This window comes from Diospyros lotus, chromosome 7, assembly GCF_014633365.1.
Source record: "Diospyros lotus cultivar Yz01 chromosome 7, ASM1463336v1, whole genome shotgun sequence".
NCBI classification, from domain to species: Eukaryota; Viridiplantae; Streptophyta; class Magnoliopsida; order Ericales; family Ebenaceae; genus Diospyros; species Diospyros lotus.
The window spans coordinates 34,064,102-34,082,510 of NC_068344.1; the positions used below are offsets into that span (position 1 = coordinate 34,064,102).

The 18,409-nt window shown below is 34.6% G+C and overlaps 2 protein-coding genes and 1 pseudogene across 2 annotated transcripts; 1 reads left to right on the forward strand and 2 right to left on the reverse strand.

Moving 5' to 3' along the window:
* Positions 1 to 2,611: 2,611 nt before the first annotated feature.
* Positions 2,612 to 7,569, reverse strand: LOC127807018 (DEAD-box ATP-dependent RNA helicase 37-like). The gene is made up of 6 exons (XM_052344684.1): positions 6,353 to 7,569; positions 6,168 to 6,251; positions 4,809 to 5,051; positions 4,243 to 4,410; positions 4,031 to 4,144; positions 2,612 to 3,701 (listed from the first exon to the last, which is right to left on the reverse strand). The coding sequence occupies exons 1-6, from the start codon at positions 7,010 to 7,012 to the stop codon at positions 3,111 to 3,113; spliced, it is 1,860 nt and encodes a 619-aa protein (XP_052200644.1). The 5' UTR covers positions 7,013 to 7,569; the 3' UTR covers positions 2,612 to 3,110.
* Positions 7,570 to 12,759: 5,190 nt separating this feature from the next.
* LOC127805698 (protein FAR1-RELATED SEQUENCE 5-like) lies at positions 12,760 to 15,645 on the forward strand. The gene is made up of 3 exons (XM_052342453.1): positions 12,760 to 14,946; positions 15,039 to 15,176; positions 15,535 to 15,645. The coding sequence occupies exons 1-3, from the start codon at positions 12,760 to 12,762 to the stop codon at positions 15,643 to 15,645; spliced, it is 2,436 nt and encodes an 811-aa protein (XP_052198413.1).
* A 288-nt stretch (positions 15,646 to 15,933) lies between these two features.
* LOC127805699 (F-box/kelch-repeat protein At1g22040-like) lies at positions 15,934 to 16,857 on the reverse strand (annotated as a pseudogene).
* Positions 16,858 to 18,409: the final 1,552 nt, after the last annotated feature.

Sequence of the window (18,409 nt, forward strand, 5' to 3'; positions counted from 1 at the left end):
AATAATTAATAATTATTTTATCGTTTTCGACATTGTCACCTTTCTTTAGGTCCCTATGCCATTGAGTCCATAACATATTGCATCAATTATCATTGTCGAGTTATCCCTATCTTTGGGTTTAGATCTGGTCACCAACCAATAATTGTATTGTCTTTTTATTTTTTTTTGTTATTGTTTTTATCTCTCACTCCAATTTGATATTATATTTGTATAACAATCGCACCATAACTCAATATGGGGTGAATTAAATATTTGAGAAATTTAAATTTTTTAAAAAGTTTTAAAAATAAATAAAAAAATAATGAAACACAAAAAAATAAATACAAAAGATACACAATAATATATAGTAGTTCGGTTAAACTAAACCTAAATTATTCTTTACCTATTCACTAAGGATTTAACACAATTTACTAAAATCTCCTATTACACACTAAGTAATTTAGCAATCTTGTTAAGAATTACAACCTTATACTGTAAACCCTTTAACTATACAGATTAAAAAAATTGAGAATAATACAAAATAGATAATCTAAGAGTAGATGCTCTCAATTATAAGATTTTTCAAAATAAACACAAAAATTGAACAAAATTATACAAATGATAATTAAAATTTTTAAAAAGAAAAATGAAAACAAATGAGTATACGAAACACTAGACACCTAGAATCTTGTAATAAATTCTCTTTGCTACTTGAATGAACATCCATCCTTATTCCTTTTATTTATAGAGTTTCATGAAATCTTTAAAAAATATAGTCATTTTATAGCTAGAGTTTGCAAACTAGTCGTTGGAAATCTCTACCAAATAAATGATCAACAGATTAAAAAAATCGATCAACAAATTACTTCAAAACTCAAATATCGGCCGACACTTGATGAAAAATGGTTGATAGTTCATGATGCAGAAACGATTGACAACAAACAACAAAAAATTTACATAAAAACAGTCGACAAGCTCAAAAATAATCAATATTATAAGAGAAACCGATCGACAGCCTATAAGAAAATGGTTGACAGTTTGCTTATGCAAAAATATATATATACTATAGCAAACAGTCAAAAAATCAATCTAAAAATAGTCTAGCAAATTTTGGAAAAAAAAATTATATAAAATTTTCAATCAAATAAAAAACATAATATTTCAAATGATATCAAAAAAATTATCACAAGATTTTTGATATTAAATTGCATAAAAAATTAATTTTTAGTTTAATACTTGATAGAATATATAAAAGTAATTTAGAGTAACAAATTTATAACTATTAATAAAATAAATTTATTATTAAAATATAATTATTTTTTATCATTAAAACTATATCAAAAATAAAATATCATTGGAGAGTAATGAATGTTAGATCCATCGACTTTGCTCAGGGACTACAAATATTGGAACTTCTCGGACAAGTGCTCTTTCTTTTTTATTTTTTTATTAGTTCGTATTTTAATTTAATTTAACTTAATTTTTGTTAAATTAGTTTAATCTAATTTAATTAGTGTTCAATTAACATTGTTTGTGACAGAATGGATGTCCATGCAAAAAATTTAAATCACAAGGAATTATAAATCTATTGTTAAATCATATAAGGTATTCATGCAATGCAATGGGCTAAACTCATAAGGAAGTCTCAATACAATTTATTATTTTTTTTAGTTGCTAAGGCACAATAAATATAAATAATTTAATATACACATATATTTTTAATTAAAAGGGAAACTTGGGTGTTGAATGACATAATATATTGTTCTTTAATTTGGAGGGGTCCTAGATTACTTATTCAAAATACATGAAAAAATTATATTAATAATTATTTAAAGCAACACCATTACGTCTCTAATTTTAAACTCGTAAAGTTTATAAGAATTTAACTAATGAATATCTAAACAATCGATACACATTAAATTCAAACATTAAACATAGTCTCAACTTAAAAGAAAACTCTCGTACAGTTATTACTAAGCTAACAGACCATGATTTATAAGAATGTTACTATGGTTCGAACCAAAAACTATTGTATATCAAAAATTCCTTAATTTTCGTGTTATAAAAAATATATATATAATCTAACAAGAATACAAATCAAATCTGGATATCAAAAAAGAATCATGCTAGGTGTACACCCATTTTGTACATCTTGAACTACATAAAGGGGTATTATGACCAAAATACCATGTGCCTCTATGCGCCTCATGAAGGATTTTTTTATTATAATACCTCCTTATATAGTCCAAGATGTACAAAATGAATGTACCAATAGCATTTTCCATCAAAAAGATCTTTAACCACTATTCAAGTTCAAATAAATTATTCATTTTTACTCATTGAGATTACCACCGCTACACGTGCCCTTAATTTTGATAAAAGAAATAAATCGCAAATGGACCTTTGACCATTGTCTAGGCCAAATATCAAACTCATGACCTACTAGTTATAACCATAACCTAGCACTTGTCCATCACCTGACATCCTAAGAGTTCTGCTTACTCATTATACCACTTATGATTTACCAACAGAGCTAATAATGTTATCTCGGATGACTTCCCATAAAAAAATTTGTAAATGTTCAAAACGACTAATATGAATGCAATGACAGAAAATCACGATCCATGCAAACACAGAAATAAAAACATTTAAGGAATTACCCATCAGTTTTCGCTTACACATCTCTACCGACCTGAACACATCATGAACAGATTTAGCCTGATGAAACATGCAAAAGAACAATCCCCAAATGGTAATCTGTATATTACATGTAAGGCTCACAGCTACTTGATATCAAGCACACATCCTCACAATCAAAAGCTAAAGGCGGGCAGCCAAGATGGGTAAACAAAACAGAGCCAAAACCTTCTTCTGTCCAAGAACAATTGTCATCTCATCTCTGTTTACTCCCACCCACAACAATCTACAGGTGACAACAATTGTCAAGCTCCTTCAAAATCAAAAAGAAAAGGCCAAGCACTGGCTCTAGAGCTAAGGATCCTACATTTCATCTTATCTCTGCTTTCAACCTGTAGTTAGTAGTTACCATAATTGTTCTAGGCAAGTAGACCTATTACATATGCATATATACTGCAATTAGCAGACCAAGAACAAACGGGAGACTAAAACACTCACTCCCAGCCGGTAGCGACAACCGACCCGTGATCAAAGCCAAAACCACGAGAATCAACATCAACAGAAGGGTAACTGGTAGCAGCGGGGGCACCACCATAAGTAGATGAAGCAGGAGTAGCAGCATAGGAAAAATCGGGGTCTGCCGCTGGATCGACATAATGGCTGGAATGGTAATCCCCATCATCATATTGGGTATCATTCCTGAAATCATGGCCACCAAACTGGTAATCACGGCCGCCAAACTTGCTACCTCCATGGTGACGTGCTCGACCACTGCTGCCAAACGTTGATGACTCGGCACATTGAGTGAGCCAGGGAGGAACTTCTTGATTTGCTTCCTGCATGAGATCGACAAGTGCCCTTGCGAGGGGCATGTTCTTGTTGTTGAAAAATGCTGTGGCTAGACCTGTTTTGCCAGCACGGCCTGTACGCCCTATTCTGTGAACATAGTCATCAATCCCTTTTGGCAAGTCAAAATTAACAACATGGCCAACATGTGGTATGTCCAGCCCTCGTGCAGCCACATCCGTTGCCACCAAAACTGGAGTCGCTCCACTTTTGAATGACTTCAAGGCTCGTTCTCTCTCCTTTAATTTCATTGTCCAAAATCATTAGATACATACAGTTGGTATTTCTAAGTACTAAATGAATTTTCTACCTATACATGTATATACGTATATCAATAAGAGATTTCTCAACAGACAACTACCAACAACAAACCAAGGGCTACCTTGGCAACTCAAAATAACTTCGTCAGCTGTGGAAATAAAACAAGTACCTAAAAGTAGAACATGACCCCTGGCACACAGCCACTAAAATCCAAAGCACAAATGCAAAAAACTGTTTTGGCAAGGCATCAAAAGCAGAAACAATCCAAATGAGATGGGGAAAAGTTTATGAAAAATAATTTGCTAACCGCTTGCACTTTGTCACCATGTATTGCTGTGGCTGGAAAACCATTCATGCACAACCAGTGTTCTAAAGCATCCGCTCCTCTCTTTGTCTCTACAAAAACCAGTGTCAAGGCATGCTGCAGCATAGATGAAAGAAATTAGTCAGTAAGTTACAACATTGATTATCAATTGCTCAGTAAAAAGGTGATGGCAAAAATTTCAGCGTGCTATTTACCTTTCGAATAGCTCCATTAGCACTTTGGGAATTAAGTAGATCCATCAAAGTACTTCTTTTGTCCATCTCATGGACAAATTCAACTCTTTGATCAATCAGGTCAGTACTAGAACCAACTCTTCCAACGGCAAGAAATATGTATTTTGAAAGAAAATCTGAAGCAAGTCTCTGCAAGGGAAAAAAAATAGGCATTCAATTAGAATGGCTAAGATGGTCCGTTACACGTGCCGAAAACATCGTGGAAATGAAAAGGATACAAAAACCAGCCTCCCAACAACCTAACTACACAAGTACAACTAACATGAAACTAAATAACTTCAGCTCATAAAATAATGGGCATTCTGCTGCATATTCCTTATTATAACTGACCATAAATAGGCAGAAACTAGTAATAATGTTGTAATGTCCTAAAGAACATAAATCTTAAAATACTTGGTTAAGTTCAGCTTCATGTGGTACTGTAATAAAGTCCATGTTCTTCACATATTTCAACACCATCCACAAATTAAAGAAACTAAAATATACTTGTTACCGCTATGTTGTTTAAGGAGCTTAAGAAGACCAACTTGTATCTCCGTTGGAAAAGTTGCACTGAAGAGCATTGTCTGCCTTGCACCTGGTGGAGGCATGTCCATTTGCTCAACAATCCTGCGTATCTGCTGCTCAAAGCCCATATCCAACATTCGATCTGCTTCATCTAAAGCCAAATACTTAATCACTTTAAGAGAAACTCGTTCTCTCTCTACCATATCAACCAAGCGCCCAGGTGTGGCAACTAAAATGTCTACACCCTTTTCTAGATTTCGCATCTGCAGAAAAAAGATTAAGTTGGTACCAGAATTCATGATATGGTGAAAGTTAGCAATCCATAAATTATAACCTGACTAATTATACAAAAAAATGTGCTCAACAGTGCAAATGATTATGATTAATCAGAGAAGCGGAATAAGCAGTACAAATTAAATAACTATACAATGAATTAACTACAGCAATTTAGTCTCACCTATGGATTAACATAAAAATACTTGTAGAGCCAATTAATGTAGTACAAAAAAAATAACACAAGTCAGACCTACCTAGCGCTAGTGCCATTGTTGATGTCATATACAATTTAACACAAAAAAAATGTGTAGATAACATTGGAAGAATTAGAGTAAAAGGGAGGTTCTTGTCTTCCCTGTGCATAAACGGAAATCCAATGTGTATCAGGTGAAACAAACCTGTGATTATACCACAAGGAACGGAAATATTGTGTTTAAAGAGAACAAACTACCGAAAGATATAGAAGCCTTTTTCATATTCTCTTTCATTCTTTGGTTACCCAATAACAAAAAGTATTGGAGAAAATTTAGATGTACCACGCTTACCAACCCTCAGTAATGGCATCTACAGAATATAATTCAGGCATACTGCCTAACTTTTTCATACATTAAGAAATTCAAACGAAGTCGAAGGTAAAGAATCCAAGTTAACGTTGTTTCCTAAGCAAACTATCCCATGTTGTATCTTTCATTCCATTATTGAAAAATAACCAAATCGCTAATCAATAAAGGTGCCCCCAACGTGTAAGGCACCCCACTTTGCAAAAGCTATGGATTGTCATTTTTGTCCTCAAACCTTACCCTATTTGCAACTAGGCTGTGTCCCCAACTCAAACCCATCAAACACCCAACTCAAATTTGAAAAATTCATATCTCACGTGGTCAACCATTTTTATTTGGTTCTTCCTATTTGTCTCCTCAATGAAATGATGGAATTAAAAATAAAAAAAATCCTGAATATAATGTGAGAAGAATCAGCAAAACAGAACTCTGAGAATCTTTGGTTCAAAACGAACCCCTCAACCCAATAAACTTCCAAAATAATCTACTCATGAAATAAGACAGAAACAGCAAACTTTGAAGAAGTGAAAAATGATTATAAACCTGCTGCGAAATGGGTGCCCCTCCATAGGCAACCACAACCTTCACACCAGTTTGATAAGAGAATTTCTTTGCCTCGTCCTGTATCTACAGAAAGAGCCAATCCATTTCAATTGTATATTATATACATAAATATATATTTATATATATAACTAAAATATACCCACAAAATCTATGGCATTGTTCACCTGGCATGCCAGTTCCCTAGTTGGAGAAAGTATCAGAGCAAGCGGGTAAGCAATCCTCGGCCCACGGCCCGGCGCCGGAACCGGAAAACGGTTCCTCATTATCCCACTGATGATCGGAAAACAAAACGCCGCCGTCTTCCCCGACCCAGTCTGAGCGCAAGCCATCAAGTCCCGCCCGGCCACGGCTATGGGAATGGCGTGTCTCTGAATCGGCGTCGGCTTCACGTACCTGCACCGCCTGATGTTGGCCATTAAAGGCTTCCCCAATTCAATCTCAGCGAACGAGTTTGCCGGCGGTGGAACGTCGTCGCCGCTGGTCTCCACCGGAATGTCCTCGTACGCGTCGAAGTTAATGCCGGCACCGGCGCCGCCACCCCCACCATCGCCGTCCGCGATCACTTCCAGTTCATCGAATCTCTCGGCGAGTTCAAAGGGGTCAGATTCCGGGTTCGCGCGGCGGGCCCACGGCGGCCCACGGCCACGAGTTGAACCGACTCGAACGGGCTCTCCGCGGCCGGAGCGGGCGAACCGGGCTGGTTCGGCCCCATTGTTGGGGTCGGTTCGGAGATGTGGCGGAACGTATGTTGGCCGAGCCGGGCGGTTCCACGGCCGAGCCCGCCTCTGGGCTGTCTCAGTGGCCGAGTCAGCAGGCCACGACATTTTTCACCAAAAACCCTAACCTGAGCTTGAAGAAAACGAGACAAGACTCAAAACCAGAAAAACCCAAAAGCCCTAGACCTCGACTAGCAACCAAACGGACCCAAAACTGTAAAACGAAGGGTATATATGTGTGTGTATGTAGAAGGCGAAGAGGGCTAGGGGCTGAAGATGAATGAAGGGGTAAAAGGGTCAGAAACGGAGGAGGATGATTTTAGAGTGGGAAAGACAGCATTGGAAGATGAATGGAGGGGTAAAAGGGTCAGAAGCGTAGTGGCAAAGACAGCATTAGAGATGATGAGGTTTTTCACGCCATGGAAGGGCTCTGTGGAAGCACGATATTGCGCTGTTTCCCGACGAGGAGGAAGACAGAGAGGGGGAACATTTCCAGTAGTGTGGGAGAGGAAGGAGGTGGCAGCGGTGGTGTTATGGAGAAGAGAAATGGGCAAACGGGCAGTTGGGTGTTAGCCACTGTTTGCTTTTGCTTGTCTTCAGCTTGCTCTCTGCCACCATGCCTTTGATGGACGCCGAAATCGCGTGAGAAGCCTAACCAACCATCAATTTTGCGTATTGGGATTTGGGCTGGGGCCGGGGCCAAGCTTTACTCCTATTTTATTTTATTTTTTTGCTAGAGTAACTTTTGTTAAATTAAAATAAAATTAAAAATTATTTTAAATTATTTTATTAATTTTTTTAAATACATTAAATAATACATATGTTATTTATTTATTTATAAAAACTAAAATAAATTTATCTTATGAAATAAAGATAAATTTATCTAAAATAATCTAAATAAAAAATTATATGTAAAAGAATGATTCTCAATAAATTTAATAAATATAATAAAAATAAATTAAAAGTCCCAATTCTCTTTCCCACTGGATCTGGATTTTTTTAACAATTACATTAACTATCCTATTGTTCATTGAGTATATCAAATTACTCCATGATGTTCAATTTATATTATACAACTTACCCCTTAAAATTCTGTAAATTACACATATTTCTCAACAAGTATACGACCAACAAAAGATTAATATAATTTTTAAAATATTAAACTATACATTGTAATTTTAAAAAAATTTAAGGGTGTCTTAACTGTCATTGACCTTAAAAAGGATAGATATGTGGTTCTGCTAGTGAATTGTATATTTAGTATATATAACAGAAAAAAGACAACTCCGAAAAATAAACTAATATTAACATTCAAAAAGTAAAAATAGTATATTATTGTTATCCCCGAAATAAAAAATATTTATTAACACTAAACAAAATAAAAATAATATTCTATTGGCACCCAAAAATACAAATAATATTTTATCAAAAATAATATTTTATTAACAATCACAAATAAAAATAATATATTAACACCCGAAGAAGTAAAAATAATATTTTTTTTATTTTTCCAAAAGGTATTTTGGATGAAGAATTATTTTATAACATAATAAACGTAACAATAAATTAAAAATGATTATCCGCTACAATGGACAAGACTAATATAATATAATTTTAAATAAAATTTAAAATTATAAAATGGTTCATCAAATAATTATACTTGTGTCCACGTGTATAGAATGGGTTTAGGCTTTTTGAGAAGTGGGCTTTTTTGGGTCCATTAACACAATTATCTAAGGCATGAGTGGGCCTTAATGTAGTCACCATCCAATAGCATGTTACTTTTTTTTTAAATATAATAATAAATTTATTTAATTAAAAATAATGTCAAATTATTTAAATCTATACAAAATAAAATAATCAGAGAGTACGAGGAGATCTTTGATTAAATACTCAAATATTTAAATCAAATACTGAAAATAATAAATGATGTATTAAAACTAGTATTATAAATATATTTTTTCTATAATGAGTTTATGCGAATTTGAAATGAGGTCCCCCACAAAATTGATATAGATATAACTCAACATGGTTACAACTCCAATTTACTTATTAATAACAATTCAAAATAAATAGTACAATATCATTCAATTAACGTTATTTTTTGCTTAATAACCCAAAATAAAAAAATCACAAATCTAAACACAAAATAAAATTTCTCTAGCACGATCTCAACACAATTGCCCAATAACATTTTTTATTGGGATATCTCTGTACACATACTCTACTCAGTGACACTAAATTTACTGGACTCGCCTTCTATTATCTTTTTTTCCTTATTTTGAATGATGCAAATAAACAAGGTGAACCATAAAATTTAGCAAATATAATATATAAAACAAACGAGAGCATTTGAATTGAGATATGAATAATCCAAATCATAATAGATTAGAGTTACACGCAACAATTACAATAATTAAAGACATACCTCACAACCATATATGTATAAATTATGCACCCACTTCATTATTCATATACGACGGCCCACGTTATAACAAATACATGTATATATATATAATCTCAATGCATTCATTAAATCGTGGATCGAGACTTAGTTATCCGACTCATAGCCATAGCTTGCTTGTGTCAAGTCTCTTTCACAAAATGTTTGAATATATATTTTTTTCCACGTAAAACATAGTTGTTGCATAAAATAATAGGTATGCAAATATCTATCATACAATCATTTGTGCAATAAACACCAAAATTTGCACAAAACTAAGTCCCTAATTAGGAAAAACATAATTCCTTAAGAAATATAAGGTGACACGAAACTCTATTGAGATTTACAATAAGACTCTATAAAAATACAATAAAATCGCAAAACTTAAAAAAATAAGGGAGATACAATCCATTTATCAAAATGAGGGTTTTGTATAGGCAAGAACCGTGATGTTAATATAAGAAATGTAGCAACACAATAAATAATTTGAATCAACAAATTCCAAAAAAATTTAGATTTCAATTGCAATTTCGAGGACCTATTATGGGTTCATAACTTAATAAAATATTATGAATAATATACTCAATTCAAAGCTCCAAATCTATAGTTTATGAAACAGTAAACCGATTCGAAATCAGAAATAACCACAATAAGTTACTACCCAAACACCGAAGCAAGGCAGATTACTCGAATAGTAAATTTTTTAGATTTTTGGCAAAAATTAATAGGGTTGTTACATGCTCAAAACGTAATCAAATCATACAAGTAATATATCGAAATAAATTTTAAGATGTATAGTTTTGTGAACAAAAAACATATCTTAAATCGGATATAACCACAAAAAATTATATCTAAAACCAAAGCGTTGTTAGATTACACGAAAACAGTAAGTTATAGATTTTAAACAAATATTGACAGAGCAATTATAAGCTCAAAACTAAATCAAATAATTCATGAAATATATCAAAACAAAGCCCATGAAATATAGATTATGGGTAAACAAACAAATTTTAATTTGGATATGAACACAAAAAGTTATAGGTCAAAAATCAAAACAATGACAGATTATACAAAAAACAAAATTTACAGATTCGAGTAAATATTTCACAAGGAACTTACATGCTCCGTACTTACCCAAATAATCCAAGTAATATATCAAAATGAAGATTAAGAAGTATAGTTTACAACGCAACAAACAAATTTCGATTTAGATAGAAAAACACAACAAGTTATAGCCCGAAATGTATAACATGCGCAATTTAGTTGAAAATTTAATAACTTCGAAATGAAAAGCACGAAAATAATGAAACTTGCCTTGATAAATGATGAAATTTGGAGGAGAAGTAACCCGCTAAATGCTGAAATTTCACTCTCTTTGGGCTCCAACTAGAGAAGAATAAGAAATATAAGAAGAATGAATGAAGAATAAGAAATATAATGAAAAATCAACTGAGAAATAGTGAAAGAGAGATAAATGAGGAGACAAGGGAACAAAAGAAGAGGAAAGCGATGAGAGATGTGGGGAATGTCTGCCACCCCACCCCTTACTTATACTCTCCCAAATTTGCTTCTCCTACCTGCACGTACATATAATCACGTCTCTTTTTGTCATTTTACCTTATTTTATTTGTTTTATCCACTTTATATCTATTATTATATATATATTTATATACCCATAAACTCAGTTTTAAAATTTTAATTTTCTTTTATTATTGTTATTATTATTATTTATTTATTTTTTTCACATAAAATATTACTAACACATTTCTCAAATAGTAACACATTTTTTTCACATAAATTAACTATAAAATATTTTTAGAACCGGGTCATTAAACCTCTTAACCAACAAAATTATTTTAGGTTTTTAATTTTTTTTAAATTTTTAATAAACTTTTGGTCAGGACACAACAATTCCGTTGGCCCAAAATCTGATTTTATATTATTTACAGCCAATGTTGCCGACAATGTTGTCGACAATGTGGGATAAAATTACATTTAAATCCTTTGAGTCAATTACAAGTATACCCCTGAAACATCACAAAGTCAGACGCGGCTTCATCTCAAGTTAGGATTTTACTGTGCGCCCAAAATCCACTCTCAATCCACTCTCTGTCTCACTCTCTCTCTCTCCCTAAGCCTTCATCTTCATCCTCGTATCGGTGCTTGAGACGGTGGACGCAAAAATCAAAGAAAGGCTTAACGGTGGATGTAGAAATCAGATCGATGACGGTAAATGCAAAAATCAAATCAGTGGACACGCATGAGACGAATCTCGCTCGTTCCCGCCGGCATCTGCAAGGTCCACTATCACTCTCTGTCTCTGTCTCTTTTTCATCTTCATCTTCATCCTCATTCTCTCTCTCTGATTGTGTGCCCAAACGGCCTGCAATAGGGTTCTCTATGTCCCTAAAAACCAAGCTGAGACGCCCCATTTTCGGATAGATCTCTCATCTTCATCTGTAAGGTGTGCGCTCTCTGTCTCTCTTTCTCGACACAAAATGTAGATAAATTGTATTACAATGTGAGATTCTTGCATTTTTTTTAATTGAGATTTCGTTGGTTGAGGCATTAATGGAGATGAGGTAAATAAGAGCATCATCGAATATGAAAACCTCACTCTTTAGGAACACTTGCAGTGAATAGATGGTGAAATCTATTCTGTTAACCCTCCCATACGGAACTCTTACTGTTTAATCGGGAGAAGAAATTGTTTGTTCTCACATATAAATATTTTTAATTGTTTACTTGCAGTGAATAGATGGTGAAATACATTTTGTAAATTGTTTGTTCTCACAATAATAAGGCATTACTGTTTACTGTTTTGGAATACATGTTGCCATTCCAGGTGATTACTAGTTTTAATTTTGACTTTAATCAAGTTGTTTTTGGCCACCCAGTCATGCCCTATGTCAGTCCTTTATTCTCTCCAACGTTAACAGGTAGTTGGGAGATTGAGTCTTTTTTGAGTCCTAGAAGAGAAAAGAAGGGGTTCCTAGCGTTGTTGCACTGGCAATCATAAAACCCACGAACGTCATCATGATTACCATTCAATATGAAAAATAAATAAAAACAATAATAATATGTCTATAGTCCTATTCTCAACCCTAGATTCTTTGGAGTTAGGCTCTACAAATAAAGATAGATCAATCACATTGTGTAAGAGGCTGTTTTGGAACACTTGCAGTGAATAGATGGTTGAGGCATACATGTTTACTGTAAAGATTACTGTTTATTTAATACTAAACCCACATATAAATTCCATTACGCCCCCTCCCCTTGACCATTTGGTTTGTTTATGTGAATACATTTTTTGTTCTTGAATTTGTTGTGAGTTGCTGCCCTGGATATAATTTATTATCTATATTTTCTTGTAGATAATCAATTCTATTTTACAAGACAAAGGAAACAACAAATGAGTGATAATCATATTGTGCTTGTGGAATCATTTGAAGATAATGAGGAAACTATCGTTGCTAATGAGGATATTATCGAAAATAATGAGTGTCCTAGGTTAAACGACGAATTACCAAAAGAAGACAATGACCTTGTCCCTAAAGTTGGAATGAAGTTCAAAAACGAGAATGAAGTTTTTGAATTTTATAAAAGGTATGCTTACCATGTTGGGTTTCCTGTTAAAAGAAGGAATTCGAAGAAGGGTGATGATGGGGTGGTACAATATGTTGGATATGCTTGTAGTCGAGAAGGTAAAAGAAATATTAAACCTAGCACCTCTCTGAACCCTCAACCAACTATTCAGTTAGGGTGTAAAGCTAGACTGACAGCATGTTCAGATGTTTTAGGAATATGGCGAATAAGCACGATCTATCTTGAGCATAACCATAAAACAAGTCCAACCAAATCTAGGTTATATCGATGCAATAGACAATTAAGCGAACATGTGAAGCGGCAGCTTGAAGTGAATGATATAGCTGGAATTCCATTACACAAAAGTTATAACTCAGCTGTTGTTGAAGCTGGTGGATATGAGAATCTCACGTTTGTGGAAAAGGATTGTAGGAATTACATTGACCAGGTGAGGAGGTTAAGACTTGGGGAAGGAGATGCTGCTGCTATTCAAGCTTACTTTTCAAAAATGCAAGCCTTTTGTCCTGGTTTTTACTTTAGTTTGGATTTGGATGAAGAGTACCGATTAAAGAACGTCTTCTGGGCTGATAATAGGTGTCGACAAGCATACAAGGAATTTGGCGATGTTGTCACATTTGACACCACATACCTAACCAATAGATACGAAATGCCGTTTGCTTCATTTGTTGGTGTAAATCACCATGGGCAGTCAACATTACTTGGTTGTGGTATAATTTCCAATGAAGACACCCGAACTTTCATGTGGTTGTTTAGGAGATGGCTTGAGTGCATGGAGGGTCAGGCCCCCATAGGAATAATCACAGATCAAGATAGGGCCATGCAAAATGCTATTGAGATAGTCTTTCCTTACACGAAGCATAGATGGTGTTTATGGCATATATTAAAGAAGTTGCCTGAAAAATTTGGTAACTATAGCGATCAGGCTTATATTTTTTCATCCATACATGACGCGGTGTATGAATCACAAAGTCCTGAAGATTTCGAGCAAGTCTGGAATTCAATGATTGACAAATATGAATTGCATGACAACGATTGGTTGTCTGGACTTTATAGAGAAAGAGGTCGTTGGGTCCCATGTTTCTTAAAAACTAGTTTTTGGGCAGGTATGTCAACAACGCAACGGAGTGAGGGTATAAACGCATTTTTTGATGGATATGTACACTCGAAAACCTCATTGAAGCAATTTGTTGAACAATATGAGCGGGCAATGAGGTGTAAAGTTGAGAAGGAGTTTCAAGCTGACGTGAAATCATTTTCTCAGATGGTCCCATGTGCAACGAAGTTTGCCATAGAGAAACAATTTCAGGAAGTCTATACAATCTCAAAATTCAAGGAGTTTCAAGAAGAGTTCACTGGGATGATCTATTGCGTGATTGTGTTTGCCGAAGAGGGACTACTAGGTACGAGGTATATGGTACGAGAAGAGATTATATTTGAGGAAAGAGTGAGGCACAAAAAATATGTTGTTGTTTTTAATGAAGAGAAATGTGATATTGTTTGCAGTTGTCACATGTTTGAGTTTAAGGGAATAATTTGCAGACATGTTGTCACAGTTTTGATCCAAAAAGGTGTCAGATCAATACCTGAAAGGTATATTATACGACGATGGAGGAGAGATGTTAGTAGATCCTATATGAGGGTCAAGATTAATTACAACGGTTGGATTAGTACGCCTAGCCAGTTGAGATATGATGAACTGTGTAGTGAGTTTGCCAAGGTAGCAGACTTGGTAGCAGACGACGAAGAACAAACTCGGGTAACTATGGAGTGGATCCAATCTCAATTGAATGCATTGAGCATATCCAAAGTGAAGTCAAGCTGTGGTAGTCATATACATTCTCAACACAATGTGGAAAAACAAGGCCCTGATTGTGGAGAGGCAGCAACAGATACAAGTGGCCAAATATTTGATCCAAGATGCTCGCAAACAAAGGGAGCCCCTAGGAAGCTTCGCAAGAAGGGCCCATTGGAATCAAATACTAAGAAAATGAAGGTATGTTTTGTTCTATTTTTTACTAACCTCAAAGTAATATGTTGTGCTCAACTTCTTGATTATAATGGTTGTATATTTGATTTTATGCCCAGGTCGGATCCTCGAAAGCAAACAAAGGCAAGGCGCCACGACAAAACATTGTTCAAGATGTTCAAGCAGTCAATGAAGGTTTTTCACAACATGCACAATATCACGCGCTTACACCATTGACCTACTCACAACATTTGATGGTAAGTATTTGGATAAGATTAGGTTATAACTTGTGTGTGGACACTAGTGTCCACAAATTCTTGTTCAACACCATTGACCTACACCATTGTTCAACATTTGTTTGCTTTAAATAATTAAAAGATCGATTCAGCTCAAGCCATAAAAAATTTAACACACTAACAGAACTGATAATATATTAAGTGATTCTTTATAGATGTTAATTTAACACACTAGCAACATCAGATGGAGCTAAGCTGATTTTTAAGAATTTGTTGAACAATATGATTTTTATTAAGTTGATGCTGAAAATATTTATGGCTTCAGCTAAGAATTTTCAGCAAAGTTGATTTTTAAGAATTCCTGGTTCCTTTGCTGCAGGCTGTCACTCACTATCAAACCAGGAATCCTCCTCCCGGAGTGTCTATGTTTGGCACGGGTCAACCTTTTATGCCAATGAACCCACCCTACCGACAACCCGGTGACAACTGACCAGATTTTTGAGATTAAGGTACATATTTTAAGTTATTGTAGTAAGGAACTACATATTTTTGTTTTGCATGCTATTGGAATAATTAATCTTAATTCTAGTGCCATTGGTATGTGCTTGATGCATAAATTGTTTATTGTGGTAGACTTAAATTGTTTATTGTGCTAATTTTCTCGTTTCTTGTTCAGAATGGATTCTCAAATCAAGCATGCCCTTGTGGTGAAAGTTATGGGTCGAATAGGATAAAGGGATCAGGTGACCCAGGTGAGAGTCAAAAAGGGAAGCAGAAAGGTTGCGCTCATGTCTTATTTGATAGGAAGGATGTACTGATTTTGTATTGAAGCAAGAAGATTGTACTAATTTTGTTAGAATGTGACTTAAGAAGTTATTTGAGTTTGACTTGTGGGTTTTGTATTTGCTCTAACATCCTTTGAATTAATATTTTATGATAGTTTTTGAGGATTATGGCAAAATGTAAGTAATGAAATGTTTTACTTACATTACATGATTTTGAGGATTATGGCAAAATGTAAGTAATGAAATGTTTTACTTTCATTGTGTGCATTGTTTGATTCATGGATTTGTTGTAGTCATTAGGACAGGGATTGAATGTCTGAAGCGGACATGGGACTTGCCTCACTCCAACTGTTTAGAATTGGATCATAACGCCACACGCGGCTCATGGCTGATGCTCTAGAAAATCCTCCCAGCACAAAGATACAACCATCAATAGCCCCAACAGCACAGCCACAAAAGGACATCCGATCCGGTGCATCCTTCCTTCCAAGCCTGGTCCTATGGCATCTGCAATTCTGATACTCGATCCCACCATATTCCACACCCGAAGACCTGATAAGCCCTTTCTAGATCCTTCATCTGTTGAAACATTGGGCATTGGTGGTAGCCTTTGCCATTTCCTAGTCGGTGGGTCCAATGCATACCACATGAGTTTATCATGTTCCACCTTTGTCAAAACATAAAGCCATTCTTTTGTTATTCCAAGTTCTTTTCTGACCTTATAAAGCTCTTGACTTACAATGGCAGATTTCCAGCTCCGTGAGACTAATTTTACATTAGTAGCTAATTCTAGGAAGTCTAGCAAGAATCTGAATTGATATCTCATCAGGAAGGCTGGGAATTAGTCGTGGGTCCTCATAAAAGCTTGAGGATGTCTTTTGCCTTTTGCAAGTTTCACTATGTGGTACTACATTCATTCTTAATAACTTTTTATACCTAAATGTACTAATAACTAAACACCAACGCACAAAGCAATTCATTTCGTGATGAGAAACAGTACATGTCTAATAACTTTTTATACACTGATTACAATAAAGCTAAATACCTAAATGTACTACATTCATTCTTCATTAGCCATATCCATAAAATAAACAAGAAGCAACTCAATCCTAACACTATTATACATCTTACAAATTTGGTCCTATACTCTTGGACCTTAATTTTTAATTGAAAAATTTCTTCTATTAGACACATGTGGTCTTTCTGGAGCTTTAGTATCTTTGCTTTTCTCCTGACAGCTTTTTCTTCAAAGACCCTTGCATGTTCTTGTAGTTTTCTCTCTTTTGCAGCCATTTCTGTCTTGTTACGTTTCAATGTATCCAATACAACTCCACATAATGCTTTCTCACGATTTGTTCTTTCATCATCGATCCACTGAAACCACTTGCAATCATCATCCTGTTCACAAAACCATCCAACAATCAATTTTGTTCACATTAACAAAATAATTTGATTTATAAGTTAACAATTTACCTTCCAAAATCGGCACCTCAAAAATTTTCTTCCGGGATTACTTTTAGTCCATGATGTATAGGAACAGACAGGTACACCATGCTCACACATGATTCCATGATAAGAGGTAGAAGAGTTCATTGAAACATCACTCATTTCCAAATTGGAATTCATCTTAACTAAAAAGTACAATTTGCAAAGTATGATTTAGTTAAATAGTACGCACTAAAATTTGCAAATTTGTAAACAGTACAAGACTAAACTCAAGCTTTTCTGCAACCTTCCCAATGTTTGATGAAAAGCAAGTGAATGTGAAGAATAATTAGCCCACATAAACACACATTTTACATGTAGAAGAGAGGGAGGTTAGCACCATAAACATATGTGCTAATGCTGGTTGAATGGATGAAAACCAAGTAAAGGATAATTAGCCTCCCCGTCCCCCCCAATCTCTCTCCCCATGTTTTTTCTGTGACCCAATTGATCTTTTTATTGTGTGATCTGCAAGTGATGTCTTGTAAAATATTGAGCCAGTCATAAGGGGTTGTGAGCATAAATCATGCGATTCCTCATTTTGCCCCTTCCTATCATTGAACTAAATAAACTACCAAATTATGAATCATTTGCAATGTTGCCAACAGCCAACTGCCATTGCATATAATAGACACTCATCTTTTGTGTTGTCATTCTGTGTTAATTTAATCTATTCATCTCGATGTGGAAATCTTTCATAGTCGAGGCCCCATAACAGACTCATCTTTTGTGTTCTCCGCTATTACATATAATAGCTAATTGATAATTAAACACTGACAAAACAAAAGTATAAAGTTAATTGGTAATAGTAATTATTAATTTACTACGATTTCTAGCAAAATAAATTGGTATCATGCACAACCACAACCACAAAATGTGACACCAAATCCACCATTCTGTCCACTAGTTGGATGGATAAACATTTGCTTTCTAATCACTTAGACAAATGTATGTGCATCATAAATTAAAATTACTAAATCTATT